Source organism: Thamnophis sirtalis, unplaced genomic scaffold (assembly GCF_051295495.1).
Source record: "Thamnophis sirtalis isolate CommonGarterSnake01/CBP01778 unplaced genomic scaffold, rThaSir2_p1.2 scaffold_5, whole genome shotgun sequence".
Taxonomy (NCBI): Eukaryota; Metazoa; Chordata; class Lepidosauria; order Squamata; family Natricidae; genus Thamnophis; species Thamnophis sirtalis.
This window is the reverse complement of record NW_028261385.1, coordinates 127,063,392-127,085,544: the sequence shown is the minus strand read 5'-3', so window position 1 is coordinate 127,085,544 and position 22,153 is coordinate 127,063,392. Positions and strand designations below refer to the sequence as shown.

Genomic DNA, 22,153 nt, shown 5'->3' with positions numbered 1-22,153 from the left:
ATCTTTCACAGCTGCCTCGTTTCTAATTGGGGGGATCCATGCAGAGGATTTCTCCCCCCCCCCCCAAATTGGAAATGAGGTGGCTGTGAAAGACAAGGCAGTGTTTTGTCAGAGTGAGAACACTTTCCCGCCATTACGGTCGCCGAGGCTGTAATTGTGTGGGGTGTGCGCGTGCACCTATGTTTTTTATGGCATGGAGCCGTGGCGACGCTCTGCGTGGCTGGCGATAATTCCGGAGGCCATCCGCGGGGGGTTTCAAGGAACGCAAGGTGGAGTTTAAAGTTCTGATGGGCTTAGCGACCCCTGTGAAAAGGTCGTTCGACCCCCAAAGGGGTCGCAACCCACAGGTTGAGAACCGCTGATATAAAGGTTAAAGTATTTCAGGAGTATTTATATACATATTTTAAATACATGTTTGTGTACAAACCTGTACAATTCAAAGCTCTTTTACATCTGAAATGTCAGTTTTGCTAAATCAAATCATGCTATTCAAAATATACCATATTTAAATATATTACTGTATTTGTAAGTCATTATTGTCAATGTAACACAGAATTACATAGTAAATTCTGTGCTAATAAAAAATCACACCAGCACTCACCAGTTAACACTTCTAGAAATAGAAGCCTGACAATATTATCTAGTATACAACACTTTGCTGAGTTTAAAATATAAAGTGAACAGTGAGGTAATTCGGTTACCTTGCTTCTGTTATTACAATCTAACACTGTCATATGGAAATTTTCTCCACAAGCACTTTCTATGCAGCTGAAGGAATAAGGTTGTTTTGTTGCACTTGTAATATTTATCAGTTTAGCTACAACATATTTTCAGCACTTAAAGTGATTAAACTACAAATTCATGGTTTGCAGAACCTGTGTGCTTCAGCAGCAAAGAATAGAGCCAAAAGGAAATTCAGGACAGCATACAACAAAAGGAACTGCAAAGTAACTATTGTCCAGAACAATCGGTGAATGTGGTCACCATATTTCCTCGGCGCTGTGTCACAGTTCTGCAGTGCTTACTAGAGCCATGGAATTTGTTTCCAGTCTGCATTGTTTGCCGCTGTGTATTATCAAAGCCATTAAATGAAAACATCTTTTCCATATCTTCAAACATGTCATCAAACAGTCCCCCTCCAAAATTAAATTCTGGAAAAGCATGTCTTTGTCTGCTCTCAGCCTCCTGTTGACTATGGAAATGATTTTCAAAATCTTTCTTTGCATTGGAGTTTTCACCAAAGAAATCAAAGTCTTTAAGGAAACGATCAAAGTCAAAGTTAAATGAGTGCTGAAATGGGTTTCCATTCATCCGTCGTCCATCTGTACTTCCAAACTGGTCATATTCTCTGCGTTTATATTCATCAGATAAAACTTCATATGCTGTGAAAATGAAGCAAGAAGTTGTTTTAAAATAATGTAAAGACATACATGACAGGTCTTTACATGCATAATGGTGCCTTGGCAATTCAACTTTAAAAATTCTCAGCTAAAAGAGGCAGAGCTAGGAATTTGAAAGAATAGATCAACCTTTCTCAACTCAAAATACGTGACAGATCATGATTGAAATTTCTTTTTAACTTCTTCTGCTGCAGGATGCTAGCCATTGCAGTAGTGGGAATTCTTATGTGCTGAAACTTAGTTGCCCGTCTCCTATGAACTATAGATATAATCTTCTTATCAGGAGTTTTCTGAGATCTGAGGCTTTATTTCCAGGGTTCCTCCAGGGTAAAAAAAGAATGAGAAAGGGTGGACTGGACAGTTGCTATACTGTATGCTCATCAATAATATTAGAATTATCAAAGAGCCAGAATCCGATCAATTGGTGTACTTTTTCAGTAATTTCTATTGTCTAGCAAGGATTCTCAACATTACAGAATATATTTTTCCCATACTACTTGCATATTTTTTTCTATGAAATAAAACTGGAATGGCTAAACTCTTCTTGTAACCTTAGTGGTTGAAGTATTAGATTAGGAGTGGTGACAGCTAGGTTCAAACACAAGCTTAGCTTACATCATCATATTCTCTCCCAATTCAATCTACTTCAAAGGATTGTAGCTATGAGGAAAAATAGACCTTGTACTGCATTTGTGTCTAAGCAAACAATAAAATAATGCTAGTACTTTTCGAGTTTTCAAAATATTCAAAGCTTCTCTAAATTTTTATGTTTAACTCTCCCTGTGACCATTCTCATTTTACATATTTTTACAATATATTCTCATATTTTTATTACAATGGTTTTTATCAATGGCTATAACAGTTTGTGGAAATACTTCCAAAAAGAATATCCACAATAAAAACATATGCAAAGTATATTCCAAATATAATTAGTGTGATAATGATGTTGTGAAGTATCTTTATTTCTAAAAGAGGAAATTAAGATTTATGTTAATCTATTACTACCTTTGAATAGGAAAAGGATGCAGAGAAGAGCAACAAAGATGATTAGGGGACTGGAGACTAAAACATATGAAGAACTGTTGCAGGAACTGGGTATGTCTAGTTTAATAGAAAGAAGGACTAGGGGAGACATGATAGCAGTGTTCCAATATCTCAGGGGTTGCCACAAAGAAGAGGGAGTCAAACTATTTTCCAAGGCACCCGAGGGTAGAACAAGAAGCAATGGGTGGAAACTAATCAAGGAGAGAAGCAACTTAGAACTGAGGAGAAATTTCCTGACAGTTAGAACAATTAATCAGTGGAACAGCTTGCCTCCAGAAGTTGTGAATGCCCCAACACTGGAAGACTTTAAGAAGATGTTGGATAGCCATTTGTCTGAAACGGTATAGGGTTTCCTGCCTAGGCAGGGGGTTGGACTAGAAGACCTCCAAGGTACCTTCCAACTCTGCTATTGTATTGTATTGTATTGTATTGTATTGTATTGTATTGTATCCTGCCTAAGTAGCAATGCTGTCTAAACTAGGGAATTTCTACAAATAAATATATCTAATCCTATTCTTCTACTCCATAGAAGAAAATGATACAGTTAATTTTAGCAGAACTTAACTTACCTTCTGCAATTTCCCGAAATTTTGCTTCTGCTCCAGGACTTTTATTTTTGTCTGGATGATATTTCATTGCTAGTTTATGAAATGCTTTTTTAATCTGCCGCTCAGATGCACTTTTCGGAACTCCTAGAATGTCATAATAACTGTCCGCTGCCAGTATTATTTCTGTTATCATTAAAATGCAGAGTGCAAATAAGAAAATTGATTGTGTAGTAGCCATTGTAGGATTCCTAAAGAAAAAGAAAATATCAGAATGAGTCTTCTCTTTTAATTTCTTATCCTCCAGCTATTTCTCTATCATGTGTTAGAAGACATTAATTCCTGATTACTTATTTTCTGCTAATATCTTAGAGATGATGGAGTTCAAAGGACTGACATAGTTGTTTTCACAAATTCAGGGAAACTTTTTCATCATCATACTTACTTCTCATAAGCTCAAATTCAAATTTCAGAATGATTTTTTTAAAATTGTAGTTTAATAATGAAAAAATAATTATTTCCCAAACATTGCCATTAAAATAAGTCAACTTTCACTTTGATAGGATTATTTTATTTATAACCAAACACATGGGAATGAACACATTTTAGCTTTCTTAATGTCCATAATTAGTTTCTCAATAACTAAAAATCCACATTTCCTATAATTTTTCCATTTGCACTAAAAATAATTATCTTAAAAGTATTTTCACATAAGAAGCAGAATCAAAGAAATATAATATGACTTCAGCATATTAACTTAGAACCTGTAACACTACTTTGATTATTCATACAAAATCAGATGCAGAAAGAGCTGATAAAAGTTATTGTCAATCTTCTGGCTTTGTTGTAAGAAGACATGTTGCTCCTCCAATAGAACAGTGAGATAACTGCTTTTACAATTATCTTTACCTCTCTGTGTATTTACTCCATGATATTCCAGCAACATTTTTTTCTTAAATTAATTAACAGAATTAAACTTGTAAAAATTTAAAAAGGGAATTCTAAAATTTTGCGTTTTATTTCTAATCTACAAATCAGAAGTTCTCAAATACTGCTATGTTGAGTTTAATTTTAAGAAAATAATACTTTTTTTCCTCCCAGTATTATGTTTTGCTTTCTTATCCAAATAGAGGAAATATCTTGACTACCTTATCAAAGCAGCATATTTTTGAATTGCCATACAACTAATCTGAATTTATGGAATAAAGCAGAACTATGATATAAATCACTGATATAAAAACAAAGCTGTTTTAACTGTTTTGTTCTTTAGAATTGTCAACATGCTTTGAGGTAAAGATTTGTTAATTACAACTTTAATCTATACACAGGCACATATCTTCATCAATACCTTGCTTATTTACAATACATGCAAATTACTGCATATGCCTACACATGTCTGTTTTTTTTATTTTGTTGCCAGTAAGGAGACCTCAGTTGGCAAGATTGAAGAAAACAAGTTGCCTCTTTATGAGTGTTTCCCTCCTCCTTTCTACCAGGGCCCTCTTGAGACAAAGTACTGAATGCACAAACTAGAGAAGGTCTCTAGTTATAAAGATATCATGGTCTATTGAAACTCTGTTCACACTTTTCCATTGTGAATGTTCTACCATTTAATGCGAATGGATGATGCCAACCTAATAGTAGACAGAACTACTGAACATCTTATTCATATAAAACATGAATTAAGACTGTGACTTTTTTGAGTATCCATGTGATTACACTGAGTAATAATGAAAGCAGGCAACCTGTTTCAGTTAAATATAACATAAAATCTGCTTAGATTTAGAAATATTCATTTTGGAGATGGCAAATAATTATGGTCAACATTTCCTTAGGAATGAGTGATAGCAGCTCAGTTGTAAGTTGTCTTAATATTCCAATAAGGTTCAATCAAATGTTGAGGTTGCAATGGTTTTTTGAGTAATGATTCTGTGTTTCCTATTTTAAAAGATGAAGCATTCTAATTTTATGCACTTTACAGAGGAGCTTCTATACAGCACCTATCTATCAAAAGATTCATGGGGACATATTTATGCATTTTTGTCTGCAATTATTTGTTAGATATGAGGTTCTTAAAATGTTCTAAAACAACTTAAAGCTTTGTGTCTATAGAGCTTCTCAGTCATCCAGGTCATAGTTGTCCCAAATGTGTTTTTTCAAGAGGCCACTGGACTTTCTGGTTTTTCTTTGAAGACATTTTGCTTCTCATCCAAGAAGCTTCTTCAGCTCTGAAGCAAAACATCTTCAAAGAAAAACCAGAAAGTCCAGTGGCCTCTTGAAAAAGCACCTTTGGGACAAGCTAAAACTTTGTTACCAAGTCAACAATAACAAAAGGAACGAGAAAAAAACAAGCATACACAAGAACTTTGTAAAGTTTCAAATCTTGGGAATGTTAACAAATATAGAATAGTATACATACACATATGGAAACTGGCATCTGCAGAGAGAAGCCAGGGGAGGGTTGAATGATGCAAGCAGTGTTGTAACAGATGTCCTCACATCACAACACTGAATACATGCCCCAAAGGGGCAGGACCTACAGTAGTACAATGCTGTTGCACATCACACTTTAGTAATGTAGGCAAAGTACACAGCATCCGTTCACTTCCACCAATGGAAGACTAGAATAGTGTGATTCATCTGAAAACAGTTTAATCAGTGAAAAATAATGGATCTAGATACCTAGATAGACTGACAGAGCAAGCAAAACTCAGAACATGGAGTTCAATATTTTAAATATAATGTAAAATTCACAGGATACCAATAAACTGAATCACTAGTTTGACTGTCTTATCTACAAAACTCAAACTATCAAGATCTCAAAATTTTCACTGAATCAAATAAAGACCATAAGCCATCATGAAAAGTGTGTTTCATACCATAATTCAAATTAAAAACCTACACAGCATTCTATTTTTTTAAAAAAACCAGAATATTAGAGCAATTGAAGTTGCACGAAAACTTTCCCAGTCTTATTTATAACAGAAACAAGAACTCACTGGACAGTTTAGTATAAGCATATCTATGAATTTCCAGAAATCCATATATAATATGGAGCGGCCAGACAAATGAGTATATAGGTGCTATCACACCAGCCTTCCTGGGTCAAACATTCATAAAGAACAGAAAAGTTCAAAGGGCAATGTGTATACATGTAATAGATGAAAATACATGCCGCATGTTATACAAGCTGAAGACCTTCTACATTCCAAATCACTGATCTCTATTTTATTTTACTACTACTGGCTCAACCTGTGGCTTAAACAAACTGATTTATTACATTTATTTGATGTGATGCATTACATCACCTGTGAACCTTTAAAGCAATATTTTAAAAGAGAGCATTCCCCCCCCTTACCTTTAACTAGATGTTAACCAGTTAGCCATCATCTGTCCCCATAGATAGAATATGTGGAAAAGTTTGACTTGAAAGACCAAATCGCTACTTCTTCCTCCCCACCAAAAAGAAAAGAAACCGAAACCACATAAAGCACTTTCTGCCAGAGAGAAAGCTAGTTTCAATAGCTTCTCTTCGTCGGGTATGGAGTTTTAGGCTAGATCTCTTGGTAGCACCATTTTATTATATATAAAGGCACGAAAGGAAAAATGGTATTACCAAGAGATGTGGGCTAAAATTCCATACCCGACCAAGAGAAGCTTATATATAATTAATTATATATACTTAACTCCAGCCATCAGTCCCGAGATAGGTAAGTAGGAGATATAGATTAGCTAGATTAGCTAAAATAGATAGATTAGATGATAGATAGATGATAGATAGATAGGTAGGTAGGTAGGTAGGTAGGTAGGTAGGTAGGTAGGTAGGTAGGTAGGTAGGTAGATAGATAGATAGATAGATAGATAGATAGATAGATAGATAGATAGATAGATAGATAGGATAGACAGACAGGCAGGACTGATGGCTGAAGTTAAGTATGACTAGCAATATAGGCAGAGGACTCTGAGCACATACAGAGTTCCTTCTCACACCCTAAGCACTGACGGCGTCTCCCTTCCTCAAGTATTTATAATGAGAGAAAGACAAAGGACACATCAAGAAGAGGTTCTGTGACATGAAGGCTGCCGAAATGAGCCCAGAGGTGGGGAAACTCGGGTTCAAAATCCCCATTTAGCAAGCGTCTCTCCGCTGTTTGGCCCGCTGAGAGGGGCGAAAGATGAATACGCGTCCAAACCCACCGCTTGCTCTCTGGGACGGTAACCCCAGGAAGCTGCTCTTCCCCTCCTCCTCCTCCCCCCCAACTGCCCCGTCATCTGTTCAACTCACCGGCCGCCGGTCTCGCCCCGTAATCCCTGAGTGGAACCCGTCCGAGCTGCCTTATAACCTCGGCGCGCCAAGGCAAGAACGACGGTCCTACACGAAGCGCTTCCCGATTGGCTGCCGGCCGTCACGTGGCCCACCCGCTTTGGTGCACGTGGAAGGCTGTTGTGGCCTCGCGCAACTGACGGATTCCTCCCCCCCCCCCCCCCCGCCTCCTCGACCGCCGAACGCTCGCCTTTTCCGGCTGGAAAGAGAAAGGGACACAAAATAGAAGGAGGAGGGCCATAATCAATCCCGGAAGCGGAAGTGCAAGAGAGTGGCTCTAAGGGAGGGTGAGCAATCGCAGCAGGCACCGTCAGCGGGGACCGTCTGGGACGGGGAATTGCTGGCCGCCGCGGAGTCTTTGCCATGCCTCGGTACTGTGCGGCCACTTGTTGTAGGAACCGAGCGGGACAGAGCGCCCGAGATCAGCGAAAGCTCAGCTTTTACCCGTGAGTGCCGCGGCCAGGGAGACTGGAGGGAATCTCTCGCATCCCCGACAATAAATACTCCCATGTTGGCATAGAAATAGGTTCCACGAATAAGGTGGAGGGGCATTTTTCAATGGTGTTTCCTTGGCAGTAAAGCTTAATGATTTAGGGAGTGTGCATCATAGCAATTGTTGGGGGAAGACACAGCAGTACAACGTATGCTACTTCACAGAAATTTGCCAATAAGCAGATTCCTTTAATCATAGCAAATAGTTACTGTCAACATCTACCCATAGCGCCAATAAGGTGATATTTGCTTTTTTTATTAATATTATTTCCTATCCCAATCTGATGGCTCCCAAATGCCTTATAGTTTCTGTAACTCTCTAGCAGACACTTTCAGAATATATATTGAGTTAGCAAACTTCTGATCTTTGGGATATGGGGCAAAAGTATTCAATTGAAGCATCAACTAACTGAAGGAGGGCAAAACAATCTCTAATTTATCCTGTTTCTGATTCAAAATCCCTACAAATTTCCACCTCTGATATTTAATTTGGGAGCTTGATTATGTGCCATCAAATGGGTGCCAACAGGTTAGTGACCATGTAAATTTTCTGTAGGAGAATCTGTCCCCAACCTGTCCTTCAAGATCTTCCAATATTTGCCTCTGAATCCCTCCACTTTGCTGCTGGTCATCTTCCTCTTTTTTTTTTCTTTCCATATTTTCCAGTGTTGGAGCCTTTTCCAAAGAGCTCCATGTTCATGTAATGTATCCAAATTCATTTGTGCTTTGAATGAGAACTCTGGGATCATCCATTTGTTTGTTTTCTTAATCAACCACAACCAACATTAAAAGGTGTCATTACTGTTTCTCGCTTCTTCATTGACTAACTTTCTTTTCACAGGGAGAACCATTCCCTGTACAATTATTTATAGGTTAGACATGGCAAATGAATATTTATTCCAAGGCCGCCTTTGCTGCTCTCCAAAATGCTAATGTCCAATTCCAGCCCATTTCAATTCAGCAGTATCTTAAATATCAGTGTAGGCAGGTAGTCCTTGACTTATTGAGCCCAAAATTTCTGTTCCTAACTGAAACATTTGTTAAGTAAATTATGCCCCATTTTACAACCCTTGTTGCCACATTTGTTAAGTGAATCTCTGCAGTTTTTAAGTTAGTATCCCAGTTGTTGAGTGAATTTGACTTCCACATTAACTTTGCTTGTCAGAAGGTGGCAAAAGTGATCACATGACCCAGGGATACTGCAACTGTCATAAATGAGTCTGTTGCCAAGCATTTGAATTTTGATCACATGACCGTAGGGATGCTGCAATGGTCATGAGTGTGAAAAATGATCATGACGCTTTTTTCAGTGCTGTTGTAACCTTGTCACTAAATGAAATGTTGTAAGTTGAGGATTACCTGTAATTGATTCATTTCATCCTTTACTGTGCTGAGATTTCCTATGTTTGTGCTGCTTATTTTCCATCTTTCCAGTATGATTTTGTTGCAGCTTCATTTTTTTTTTTTTTTTGCATAGCAGCATCCTCATATTATTTGTTTAACCAACTTTTCATACTGCTTCTTTGTCCTTTCCCTTCCTTTCACAAACTCTTTCAGTTTGTGTGTTTTTCACCATTTTTCAGGTGGACTAGTATTACTTAGCCTCCCTTGTTTATTTATCCCTGCTACAAATCATTTGTTTGGTTTATTGCATTGTATGTGATGTTGCTCTGCAGGTCTCTCTTTCATCTTGGCAAACTTTATTTGTCTCCCCATTGTCCAAGATCTATTTGGATAGATTTTATTACTGTTTTCTAATGTCACAGACCAAGGATGAACAAACAGGATCTCAGCCAAACTTGAATTCCTACAAACTTTCGAAAGGTATTGGAAGTATCTAACAACTACAATCAGAGCTGCAGTAATAGCTACAGTCAGAGAACCATAAGACTTCAAAACTGCATTATGAAATTTGGCATACTTAATTTCCCTGCTCATGCTCTGGTTGTCTGTAGATATTATCCTTTCTAGTGAAAAGCAAAAATGTTTTGCACTCTTTAAAAAACTATGGTTTAAAATAGTATAACGTAATATATCCGTTTATGTTCCACTATTTCCAGTATCAATTTTAGGCTACATAGTGGGAAGACAAACCTGTTGTCACACTTGAATTAGGAATGAATTAGGATGAGTTGAAGTAAGATGTTTTCAGATGTAGCTCACTGTCTGATGTTGCAGAATTTTCACATAAATGATTGGAAGGGTCATAAGTTTATTTATTGTGTGTAGAACAGAAGAAGAATCTGTTCTACTTGGTAAAGCAAATACAAGCTGAGAAAACACTCAACTAAGTATTCTTACTTGGAACAGCTTATCTAATGTAGAAGAAATATATTATCACAACACTAGAAATGTTAAAGAGCTATCACCCATTGCTTGAACCAGAGTCATCCATTGGCGTGGGGGAGAAGGGGATACAAAAGCAACTTTGCAACCGCACAGGGTCCACTTTGTGGATTTTGTACATGTGTACTTGACACCGTATGCCAATCAAAAGGAGTGGAGCACAAGGTTGTTTCCACTTTGAAACAGCATTGGATCCTATAGATGCCTCTACTTGGAATACTTGCCTCCAGACTTACCGTATTGATATTTGTTCTGCTTACAATAAGAATGCAAAATAAATTCTAGCAATGCATTTCTTGTACAAGAACCTATTCACGAAAACAGTGTCTTAACCGGATAATATGACAGACATGTCTGCTTATGTAGCATGTTTAGCAAGTAGAGCCGAGGTGGCGCAGTGGTTAGGGTGCAGTACTGCAGGCCACTTCAGCTGACTGTTATCTGCAGTTCAGCGGTTCTAATCTCACCGGCTCAAGGTTGGCTCAGCCTTCCATCCTTCCGAGGTGGGTGAAATGAGGACCCAGACTGTGGGGGCGATATGCTGACTCTGTAAACCACTTAGAGAGGGCTGAAAGCCCTATGAAGCGGTATATAAGTCTAACTGCTATTGCTATTGCTAAGTAGTGGAGCAAGAGAGGATATAGAGAAAAAGTTGCAAGGGCTGGCAGTCTGAAAGATTCCTCCCCACTACAATAATTAAGTGCAATAAGCAGTCAATTGTTAGATAATATTAAATATATTTATATCAGCAGATAGAAACTTGTAAGTTACTATCATAGATTTTATAATCTTAATTAATTGTATATAAATCAAATAACTCTGTAACCAATAATCACCATAGATATATCTATTTAACATATTTGTTTTGTTCAGTAAACAAATGAGGCACATTAATTCATAGCTGTGCCATTGAAATTAATTCCTTGTGTGGGAAAATGAACTAGCTAAGCCAGGTTAAATTGATTTTTAAAAGCTAACAGACTAGTTTATTATGAGCAAAAATAATGTTAAACTGTACCATACTTCAGAATAATTGGTGACTGGTTGGCTTGCTATAATACTAGTTATATATGTATAATTTTATACCGGTAGTAAACAAAGGAAAAGAAGAGAGACAGAGGGGGAGGGGAGAAAGGGAGGGGGGGGGGGCTATACAAGAGATTTCATAAAGTATGTAAATGCAAAGGAAGCAATTGTTTCCAAGGTGTCAAAATAGACACATCTTTTGCAAGTCTTGCACAGCTGCTTTGAAAATTATTCCCAGTGGGTAGTGTCTACACGAGCATCTACAGACAATATTTTTTTTCTGGGTCTTCTAGCATAGTGAAGTCAGCTGCATGAGCCTTTCCAAAATCTTGGCTAATTAAAACTAATTTCACTTTTTTAAAAAAAAAAGCAAATAAAAAACCAAACATTCCCCTCATTAACATAAACGATACATTAAAGTTTGTTATGCCAAACATAGCATTAATAACAAGTTGTCTGCTCTAGAACCTTCTGTGCCTTATAAAACGGGGTACCAGTTTACGTAACAGTGCCGCATTTTATATTTCCAAAATTCTAACAAGTATGTAGTTTCAATTGCACTAACAGCATCAAAATCTAAGTAATGCATTAACTAAGTTGACAGTAGGTTTCCCCACTACCTGGGTAAGTTCAGTTTAAAATCTACAAAGAATTGTTTAATTTAATACTCATACTTTCAAAGGCCCAGTTTAACCAGAAAATTACCTTTTAAATTTTGCATTATTCCCTCCTGTAAAATTCTGAAAAACCCAGGTTTTAATATTTAGTATTAAACACAAGTATTAACAAGAGCCCTTATTACTCGGCTGAGTGTTCACTGGGTTCAGTTAGTAACTTTGAAGCTGAGCCAAGCAAGAACTGAATTCTGAAATTTATTGTTACAGTCAGTATTCAGAATTGGATGCTGCGTGTGTGATTTAAAATACAGTAGTAAGATCTGGTAAAATATAAACCAACCTTGAAATTAAATGGAGATGAATCACATTTATCTCATTGAAATAAATATTGAAAGAGGTTCTGGACAATCTTTTAAATTCTATTTTCATATGTGTCAGAATCGATGAGTTTATACTTGGAAAAAGCTTTCTAGGAAACTTTAAACTACACTAAACAAAGAAATGAAAACATTACATCAACACCCCCCCCCCAGTGCCTTTGAAGAAGCTTCTTGGATGAGAAGCAAAACATCTTCAAAGAAAAAACAAGAAAGTCCAGTTGCCTCTTGAAAAAACACACCTTTGGGATTGACCTCCAGTCACTAAATATGTTAAAAATATTGATGAGGCCCAATGGCACCTGATTTATTCCAATGTATAAGCAACCAGGCAGGATGGCACTCTGTCATATAGGAAAAAAAACTTGGGGCTTTATAGATTTTGATTGATTTCCCCATGATGAGTATATAACCTAGAAAAAGATATAAACACTTGAGAGGCCACAATATTTTTTTTAGTTAGAATGGTTATCCTGTGAATTTCAGGGGAGAATGTTCTTGAATACAGAACAGGGGTGGGTTTCTCGCCCCGTTCCAACCGGTTCGGTTGGAACGGGGCCGGCGGCGTCCTCGTGCACGCACGTGGTGCATGCATGCGTATTAGCGTCTGTGCGACGCTCCAGCTGCTCCTGGAGGATCGCGCAGGCGCTGTATGCGTCCTGCGCATGCGTGGAAGTGCAGAACTCGTCAAAACCGGGTAAGGACCACGGGCGGGCGAGCGGGCCCTTCGCCGTTCCCGGAAGTTACTTACTTCCGGGTTCGCCAACCAACCAGTTCGCAGGGACCGCCGCAAACCGGTTGAAACCCACCCCTGATACAGAAGTTTGTTTTTTCTAATCTTCTGTAATTTAGAATGAATCAGATTTGATGCCTTTGAGTTCTAGTAACAATCTCAGTGTATGTAAGATTGAAATTTTAAGCAATTCTTTTGTTCGTCAAATCTTTTGTTGTCATGTACTCTTTCCAATGGTGGGATTCCAAATCTTTTCCTACCAGTTCCATGAGAGAGCGCTTTGCGCGCCCATGCAGCACTCAAAGACCACCCTCTGTGTCAGCGCTGGTGAGCTGAGCTGTTTTTTAGCTCAGCTGAGCACAGGAATCCACTCTGCCGTGCAAAGCAGCTGAGCTAAAAAAACAATGGAATATAGGACAGGGAACAACTGGGGCGGGAGGGCGAGGCCAACCAGAGGTGGTATTTGCTGGTTCTCCAAACTATTCAAAATTTCCGCTACCGGTTAAGTATGACATGCTTTTCAAGAGCCTCAATAAAAGATATCACTTAATTGAAGCATTCTCTCTCTCTCCCTCTCTCTCCCTCTCTCTCTCTCTCTCACCCTCCCTCTCTCTCCCTCCCTCCCTCCCTCTCTCTTTTGCATATTCTTTGAAGCAGATTTCCTCTTCATGATAAAGAAAGATTAGAAAAATGGTTACGGAATATGAAACGTGATACTTGGACTCCTAGTAAGCATCAGGTCCTCTGCAGTGACCATTTTACGTCAGATTCTCTAGATGTCCGATGGGGTATTCGATATTTGAAGACAACTGCAGTGCCAACTATTTTTTCATCCTCTGAAAACCAGGTAAAATGTTAAGTTGCATGTGAAAACTAAGACAAAGGATGAGTAAACGCAATTAGTTTGAGTTGTAAGTAAAATGAACAGTGCTAAACCAAAAAAGAAAACAGAGCATAACTTGTGTCAGTGGCAATTAGAATATATCTTCTATTTTAACATTGCCCAAATTCTTAATTCGTTCATACTTTTTCTGTTTCCTATTGAGAAGAAGGATTTATGGCATGCCATCATGATTGTTTGAAGTATCTGCATTCCATTCATGCAAATAAATTGAGTTTTGTACTGATCAAATGTGGGTTTAAAAAAAAACCCTTCACTATAAGTTTATGGAATATAAACCATAATATGCTTCATTTCCATTAGATAAACAAATTGTATAGTACATTGTACAAAAATCCACAGAGTTTTCTATTAGTTGTTCTGAACAGGAGAAAAAGCAATAAAAATACCTAGCCTGGTTTAAAATGTTGCTATTTTTACGTTCAAAATTTAATTTAAACGTGTTTTCTTTAGAATATATCTAACCATTAAGACATGACTACTAAAAAATAGCATATAATTTACTGAAATGAAAGCTACCCTGTTTCCCCAAAAATAAGGCCTCCCTGGATAATAAGCCCAATTGGGCTTTTGAGTGCATGTACTAAAATAAGCCCTCCCCTGAAAATAAGCCCTCCCCCAAAAATATTGCAACACAGCAGCAGCCATGAGGTGACCACACTCATAGCCTTTTGTACCTCAAAAATAAAAAGACCTCCCCCAAAATAAGCCCCAAGTGCTTATTTTGGTTGGGGGGGAGAAATAAGACCCTGTCTTATTTTCAGGGAAACATAGTATTTATGTGCTAATCTTAGCATACCAGTAGAGGTGGCTAAACAAATGGGCCCTTTGTACATTGGCATCTGGAAAAAAAATAATTACAATTTCAAATTTGATTGATAATATGTTACCGATGTGCTGAGTTGCTCACTTGATGCTTCATTTCCTATGGTAGAGGGACAACTTATACAATTCACAAAAGTATCTGATTGGTCTAGGTGCAACTGCCCAGGTCTGTGACACTTCAAAGAGAAGTCCTAGTCCAGACTTCATTGCAGCAAAACACCTCTTTAAAACTCTTCATACTTTTTGCCATTCAGATCTATTTTGCATGATGCTGAATGATATGAGGGGAAAAACATGCAGCAGAACTGGCAGATTTTGTTGTGAATAGGGAAAAAAAGCATCTTGGAAACTTTCCTATCATGCAGAATGGTTTGCAAAAACCATCTGGATCACACACTCAGTTAACTGAACCTCACCATCATGGTACAAAGTTTAAAGCGTGACACATTCACATACCCTCATAGCAACAGTTCAATTCCTCTGACATTCACAATATCATTTTCAAACATGCTTACACACAGCATCTTATCTGTAGCCACCACTTAGGATAAACACATGTTAACATAACTGATAACGATTATTGCATTACTGCCTTTCTCCCATGAATCTTTGTGTAGGAAAGAACCACCGTGCTTGTTGTGACTTCTCTTATCGTGATAATATGTGTTAACTCGAAAAAAAAATTCCATCTTTCCCAAGCTAGGGCTGCAATTCTACATCCACTTACCTGGACTTAAGGTCTATTTTTTTAAAGAAGTTGCTCATATTTTCCCAGAGATCAGATAGCACTGAAATAGCCTCATCACCCAGAGTTTGCCTATCATGGAAAGCATATCTAGACAAAATGCCCTGCTCTTTAAGAAACTTCTTTGCTTGGAAGTCACTCTCCAGGAAAGGGGTCATCAATATGAAGCAGTCAGCTCTATCAGGAGTGGCCCTTTGTGTATTGTAACAGTTGTTAATTCTAAAGTGAGCTTTCAAAAAATGTTAAAGCTATGTGAATCCAGGGTATATTTGAGCTAATCTCTTGCATTTTTTATTGTAATGTGTATTCATTAACTATTTTAATAAAAATTTAAGATTGGTATCTAATTTCTTTAATAAACCATGGTAGAGAAGAGGCTGTTTATTGGCATTATTTGCACTCTTTTTGAAGACCAATATTAAAAAGAATTAATGCAGGTAGTCCTCGATTTACAACAGTTTGTGTGATGACTGATGGAAGTTACGGCACTGGAAAAAAGTGACTTATGACCATTTTTCACACTTGTAGCATCTTCATGTCCATGTGGTCAAAATTCAGATGCTTGGCAGCTGACTCGTATTTATGACAGTTGCAGTATCTTGGTGTCATCCTTTTGTGACCTTTTCACAAACAAAGTCAAAGGGGAAGCCATATTCACTTAACAGCTGTGTTACTAACTGAACAACTGCAGTGATCCGCTTAACAACTGTGGTAAGGAAGTTTGTAAAATGGGGTAAAACTCACTTAACTACTGTCTCACTTAGCAATGGAATTTTTGAACTCAGTTGTGGTTGTAAGTCGAGGACTGCCTGTATAGACTGAAATCCTGTGTTCCTTTGTTAGGGAATAAAGCCACTGATCATAGCACATGACTATGCCAAGCATTAGACTATAAAGAACCATGAGAAATGGAATCATTGTGTGGTATTTCATAATCAATTACAACTGACTCAAGAGGGATGTTTTTTTCTTCTAAGGAAAAAGGAATATCCCAGAAGAAAACACAAGTGGAAAGAATAGAAGATATCAAAGAAATGAGCACATGCATAACAACATCATCTCTTAAATCTTGTTCACCAAAGAGAAATATCTTACCTGAAGGAGGCTTATATCGAAAAACTCTTGAAACAAACCCAGACTGCGCAGCGAGAACGGAAGGACTAACACAGGATACTGTGAAAGGTGGCACTGCATATTCAGGTAACTGTGTGAAACAAAATAAGCAGCAAGCAAACCAAATAGTAGCAACGTCTGATATGGAAAACACAGGAGCCGTCCATTCCAGTATTCCAGGAAATAGTCGGACCATCAAAAACATTTTTAATGCTGCTGCTACAGATTTGCAAGTTTCGGTTCGTGACCTCCAGTCATGTTTTGAGCATGGCACGGCTTCTAAAGCCACAGTTTTGCAAGCCACACATCCGGAACATGGAGATTCGTCTCTGGAATTCACTAAGGTCCCCATACCCATGAGCGAACTTAAATCCGATCATTTTGATTCTCATATTGCGAATTGCTCAATAGAAGTACAAACGGATGAAAGTTCTGTGTTGCTTCAGTCTATGTCACAAGCTTTGGAGCAGCTCGGTGGAAATAATGAGTCTGTCATCACCATTATCGTTCCTTCAGAGGACTCAAGAACCCCCTTGCTATTAGAGGGCGCCTTTATATCAGCAGAAGAGGTACTTACCCATTTGGAAGCAGAAAACTCTGTTGTCATCGACAGCTGCAGCAGCCTTGAAGTGCTGCAAACTGAGCACTCATACTGTAGGCAAGACACAGACCGGGAACAACTCTGGCAAAAAATTACAAAGCTGCACTCAAAAATAGCCCTTTTAGAAGTCCAGGAGAGAAAAACCCTAAGCAGACTTAAAGCTATAGAAGCAGTTGTTGCACAACTGAAGCAAGACAATCTCCTTTCGGAGGAGAAACTTAAGATCGTAGAAAACTGTTTTACAACATTTGAAGTTACCATGATACAATAAAAAAAAGGGATTGCAACTTGTTCTGCAAGTTATTTTCTGGGGTGTCCTTTTGTTTGTTGGTTTGCGAGAGAGGGTGTTTTGTTTATTTATTGATTCATTTATTTATAAGTAGAAATGGAATAAAAATAGGTCCATCACTTTCCTCCCTGTCCTCTGCTCTTAGTATCTTCCCAATTCTTTAATGGAATACTAGCGGATAACCCGGGATTGCCGGGGTACTTATTTATAGGGGGAAAATGTCCAGACCAAACATAAGTTCTAATGTTGGATTTTCCCCCTTACCAGAGGGAGCCCCCTTGTGGAGTACTGTGAAGCCATTACCATGGCAACTCCACTGTGCTGCACAGCAGAAGCCATTTTATGGCAGTACAGTAAAAGCCATTGTAAGGCACAACAGGCTGTATCTTAACAGAACACACACCCCAAGGGGTGTACTTACCCCCACAGTATTTGTTTCTAGACGGTAAGTCATCTGTGTACCAAGTTTGGTTGAAATTGCTCGAGACGTTCTTTTAGAACACACACACATATGGAATAGGGATATCTTGTAAACTGCATGGGAGCTTGCTTTGGGGGATATAGGAAGGAAGAAGAAATTAGTACATACACCATACATACAACTTCAATTCAAAAACCTCCATTGAGTCTTAATCGATTCAGAAAATAGAAAGAAACTATTCTAGAGCCATAAGGTCCATCAAGCCAAAGCCATAACAAAAACATCCTGGTGTATTACAACTGTGCAACATGTTTGAAGGGGGGGAAATATAAACCAATTTTAAGACATGTTTATTCTAAGGAAAAGAGGCAGTTTGGTGCAGTGCTTAAGGCATCAGGCCAGAAACTGGGAAACAGTTCTAGTCCCATCTTCTGTGTGAAGCCAACCGGATGTCCTTGGGCCAGTCACTTTTTTATAGCCTTAGGGGTGAGGCTTTTAGCAAACCACTTCTGAAAAACCTTGCCAGAAAACTATAGGAACTTGTGATTGAGAATTTGACCCAATTGAACAGAAGAAAAAAATAAGATAAGCCCAAACTATTTTCAAGTAAGTTTGTATGGATTAATGCAGCATTGAAGTCTATAACTGTGCTGGTAGATAAAAATGTATTCATGAAATCTTACTCCCACATGAGCACATAACAGCTGCAGCGCTTTCACTTTGAGCCATTGCCTTCAAGGTCTACCTCACTTGCCAAACTAATGTTCTTCATGAATAATGCAATTTTAAGCATGCATAGGAGGTTCCATTGATGTGCATTGAGTTTATTTTCTAATTTGCCTTAAAAGTATAGCCCATATCTCTTAGAATTAATGGAACAATGGAAGATGCGATGGGACGGAACAGGATGGGACAGAATGCCCTCTAATAAAGGAGAACATGTAGCTCAGGGTTGAAATGTGTGATCCTTGGTGCTCTCTGAGCTTGGTTGTTGTTTTTTTGCAGCCGTTTCATTATCCATGGGTTACCCAATGGGTGACAGCAGCAAAGCTAGTCTAGCACTGATGATGTTACCTAGTTTGATAATGAAATGTCTGCAAGAAAACAACCAAGCTCAGTGAGCACCCAAGAATCTCTCAGGTTGAACTCTTTCCTGGAAATAATGTGGAAAAATGTGTTTGCATTAATGTCAGGGGTCTTGGAGTCAGAAACAGTCATTAAGGATTTAATTATCTTCCTGGCAGGACAAGAGAGGCATTTGAAGCAAAGGGAGTTAAAAGAGTTGCTGAAGATGATGATGGCTGGAGGGAGAAGAAGAACATGATAGGAGTAGGGACATATCTTTCCAATGCAGCAACCTGCCCATTTATTCCCACTAAGAGAAAGGACTGTGATAATAGTTAACTCTAGAGAAGAGACTGAAATTGGTCAGTCACATTATATCTTTCATTTGGGAGGGTGTGTGTGTTACACTTTATTTTCTCAGACTAATTTTGTCCGTAAAAGCATTCCACTTTGAAAGGAATGCTTTCTAGATCAGAGGTCTCCAACCTTGGCAACTTTAAGCCTAGCGGACTTCAACTCCCAGAATTCCCTAGCCATCTGGGAGTTGAAGTCAGCCAGGCTTAAAATTTGGAGACCCCAGTTCTAGATGCTTGGATCCAATTCTTGTGAACCGGTTGTTCCTCTTTCCCCCAAGTACCCAATTGAGGATGGCAATGAACCATCATTTTTCAGTGCTTACAAGCAGAAACTGGCTATTCCCAGAACTGGGTGCTGTGCAAAGATACAATACTTCTGCATTTGATCTTTATGTGACTAGAAAAAAAATCAGTGAAATGGCCCTGCTGAAGGTGCTTGGTAATGCCAGCCCAGAAGCGCCAGGAATAATGCAAAAGGCCGGACACCATCACCTAAAGACTCAAATGGGAGAAGAGGCTACCCGACCTCCTTCAGGAAGCTGTCATGGATTCTACATTACCTGAAGTCCAGAAATTGGCAGTTTCTTGATTTAGATAACCCTTGTGACTTAGGTGAATGTCAGCATTTTATACGATAGTTGAATTTCAAAGGTTTTTGAGAGTATCCTTTACCAAAGGCTACAAGTAAGTACTTAGCTGCTAACTAAGAATGTGGGAGCTTAATAGAATGCCATGAGCAATTTGGCCAAAATTATCTAAAGAGACTGGATGTACGAGAAGTGGCAAGCTGCTATAGTATTATCTCCATATTTAAGAGTTTTACCAGCCTTCATCGTTGTTCCATATTTTATATAGCAATACATTCTCAGGTTTTCAGCTTAAGGATCCCAATGGACATAATACAGCAAGAGGGCATTTGTATTTCCCCTGTTCCTCATACTTCTCTATACTGACTGGGTATGCACTACATTGCACTAAACTTTGGCTTGCTCAATTGTGATTTATGGGTACAATAAACGAAGCCAACAAACAAACTTTTTATTATAATAACTTGTGTGGACCCAAGCACATACTGTATGTATGCACTCTGCCAGGACTGATTAGTAGCACTGCAAGCTTTCTCTTCCTGGTTGGTTGGTTTCATTTGCTGTGAAAATTTCCATAATTAAGGGGAAATTTTGTGTGAAAAATAATTGACTTTTTGAAAGGCTGATGGCTGATTAATGAAAGATCTGTATAATCAAATAAAAATTAAGGTATAAATTAGTTTCAGTGAGTTGACAAATTAAAATATAAATTAGTTTCGGTGAGTTGACAAAAAGTATCCACATCTGTTCATCTCTTATCTATATGCATTTTAAAATGTGAGTTTTGAATGCTTTCTATATGTATCTCTGTAGTTGTATATGCTAATTGAACAATGAAATAAAAATGGCTTTATTTACTTATTTGTTTTTATACTTCTCCTTTCTGTCCCCACACTATCAATGATACGTAACAATAAAAACATTAAGTATAAGAGAAAATTAAAATAATTTAAATCAAAATGAAAATCAGCAGTTAAAATAATTAACAATTAAAAAATAATTTGGTTTTGTGCAAGACTCTTTCAAATAAGTTGGCCCAAGTAAAGCTATCCCAATATTTGTTTAAATAAATAAGGAGCTCTGTAGGGATTAAAATGTATTGCTTTTTTTTCCTAGTCAACAGTTTTGTTTTTGTGCCATGCATGTTAATTTGTTTTGCCCTCAGGCCAACATTTAATAATAAGAAAAACAAGATAAACTTGTGGCAATAACATTGCATCATTTACAAGCAAGAAAACAAGAAAATGCATGTTCTTTAATGAATTAAGAACTGCAAGATACTACATTTGCTCACCCCCCAAAAAATTTTTGTAATAACTATCTTAACACTCAAATATTTTTCTTGGTTCTGTCTTCTGACTTACATAGTATACTATTTTATTAGTTATTAGATCAACAGGAATTCAAATTATACAATTTATTACTTTTTCTATTGTGGGGTACAATTTCATTTCTAATTGCTAGCAAATGTTGCCAATTTATATATTGTGATCCATGACTAAAATCTATTTTAATAGACTTGTGGGAAAGAGGTATAATTGGAAAAGTGAATGCACCAGTTGTAAATCTTCTATTTTTAAAAGAAATATATATTTTTCAAGAATTTTAGGCCAAGTAAGAATGCCCTTTAGTGTAGTCAATAAGACATGTTACCTATTACGTCTATAATGAGAGACTGTATATCAGAACATACTTCATTCATATCCAGATAATCAGCCTTGTCTACTTATGTTGCAGTTATATTTAACCCAATTTATTTAGTTATTTGATTGATTGTGTAGGTTTATATGCCTGCCCATCTCAATATATATGGCATGTTTGCAGAAAGAAATTAAATGTAATTTAAGCTTATATAATTCCCATGACATTTCAGAAATCTGCTTAGAGAGATATGTTCCTCTCCAGTGGTGGGATTCAAATAATTTACCAACTGGTTCTCTATCCTAATGACCAGGTGGGTAGGCAGGGCTTAGTGGTCATGTGACCATGTGGGCATGGCCAACTCAAGTCGATGGGCACTTTGCCTTAGCTGTTACAATGTAATAAGGGTTAACTGAAGGGGCAGCTTCTGTAAGCAGGGCAATAAAGATTAAGCTAGAAACAACACCAGAATGTTTCCTCCCTGCCTTCCTTACAGGATTAGCCCTGTAAAGCGGAAAAATACCAAAAGAAGATTTCTTCCAACAACCGGTTCTCTGAACCTCTTAGAAAGTTAAGAACCGGTTCTCCCGAATAGGTGCGAACTGGCTGAATCCCACCACTGTTCCCCTCCTTCCTCTTTTCCACCAGCTGTTTCCCTCCTCTTATATTTTCAGGTTTGAGTTCTACTATCTGTATGTTCTAATG

The 22,153-nt window shown here is 37.9% G+C and overlaps 2 protein-coding genes across 4 annotated transcripts; one reads left to right on the top strand and one right to left on the bottom strand.

The window, feature by feature from the left end:
• Nucleotides 1–376: 376 nt before the first annotated feature.
• DNAJB9 (DnaJ heat shock protein family (Hsp40) member B9) lies at nt 377–7,381 on the bottom strand. Of its 2 annotated transcripts, none has more exons than XM_014073214.2 (3): nt 7,275–7,381; nt 3,014–3,240; nt 377–1,382 (listed from the first exon to the last, which is right to left on the bottom strand). In XM_014073214.2, the coding sequence occupies exons 2-3, from the start codon at nt 3,228–3,230 to the stop codon at nt 952–954; spliced, it is 648 nt and encodes a 215-aa protein (XP_013928689.1). In that variant the 5' UTR covers nt 3,231–3,240; nt 7,275–7,381; the 3' UTR covers nt 377–951. The 2 variants fall into 2 exon arrangements, with proteins under 2 accessions (XP_013928689.1, XP_087572979.1); XM_087716853.1 differs by lacking the exon at nt 7,275–7,381 and adding an exon at nt 6,348–6,489.
• Nucleotides 7,382–7,512: 131 nt separating this feature from the next.
• Nucleotides 7,513–17,392, top strand: THAP5 (THAP domain containing 5). 2 transcript variants are annotated; one of them, XM_087716851.1, is made up of 3 exons: nt 7,513–7,759; nt 13,562–13,751; nt 16,353–17,392. In XM_087716851.1, the coding sequence occupies exons 1-3, from the start codon at nt 7,677–7,679 to the stop codon at nt 17,358–17,360; spliced, it is 1,281 nt and encodes a 426-aa protein (XP_087572977.1). In that variant the 5' UTR covers nt 7,513–7,676; the 3' UTR covers nt 17,361–17,392. The 2 variants fall into 2 exon arrangements, with proteins under 2 accessions (XP_087572977.1, XP_087572978.1); XM_087716852.1 differs by lacking the exon at nt 7,513–7,759 and adding an exon at nt 9,384–9,629.
• Nucleotides 17,393–22,153: the final 4,761 nt, after the last annotated feature.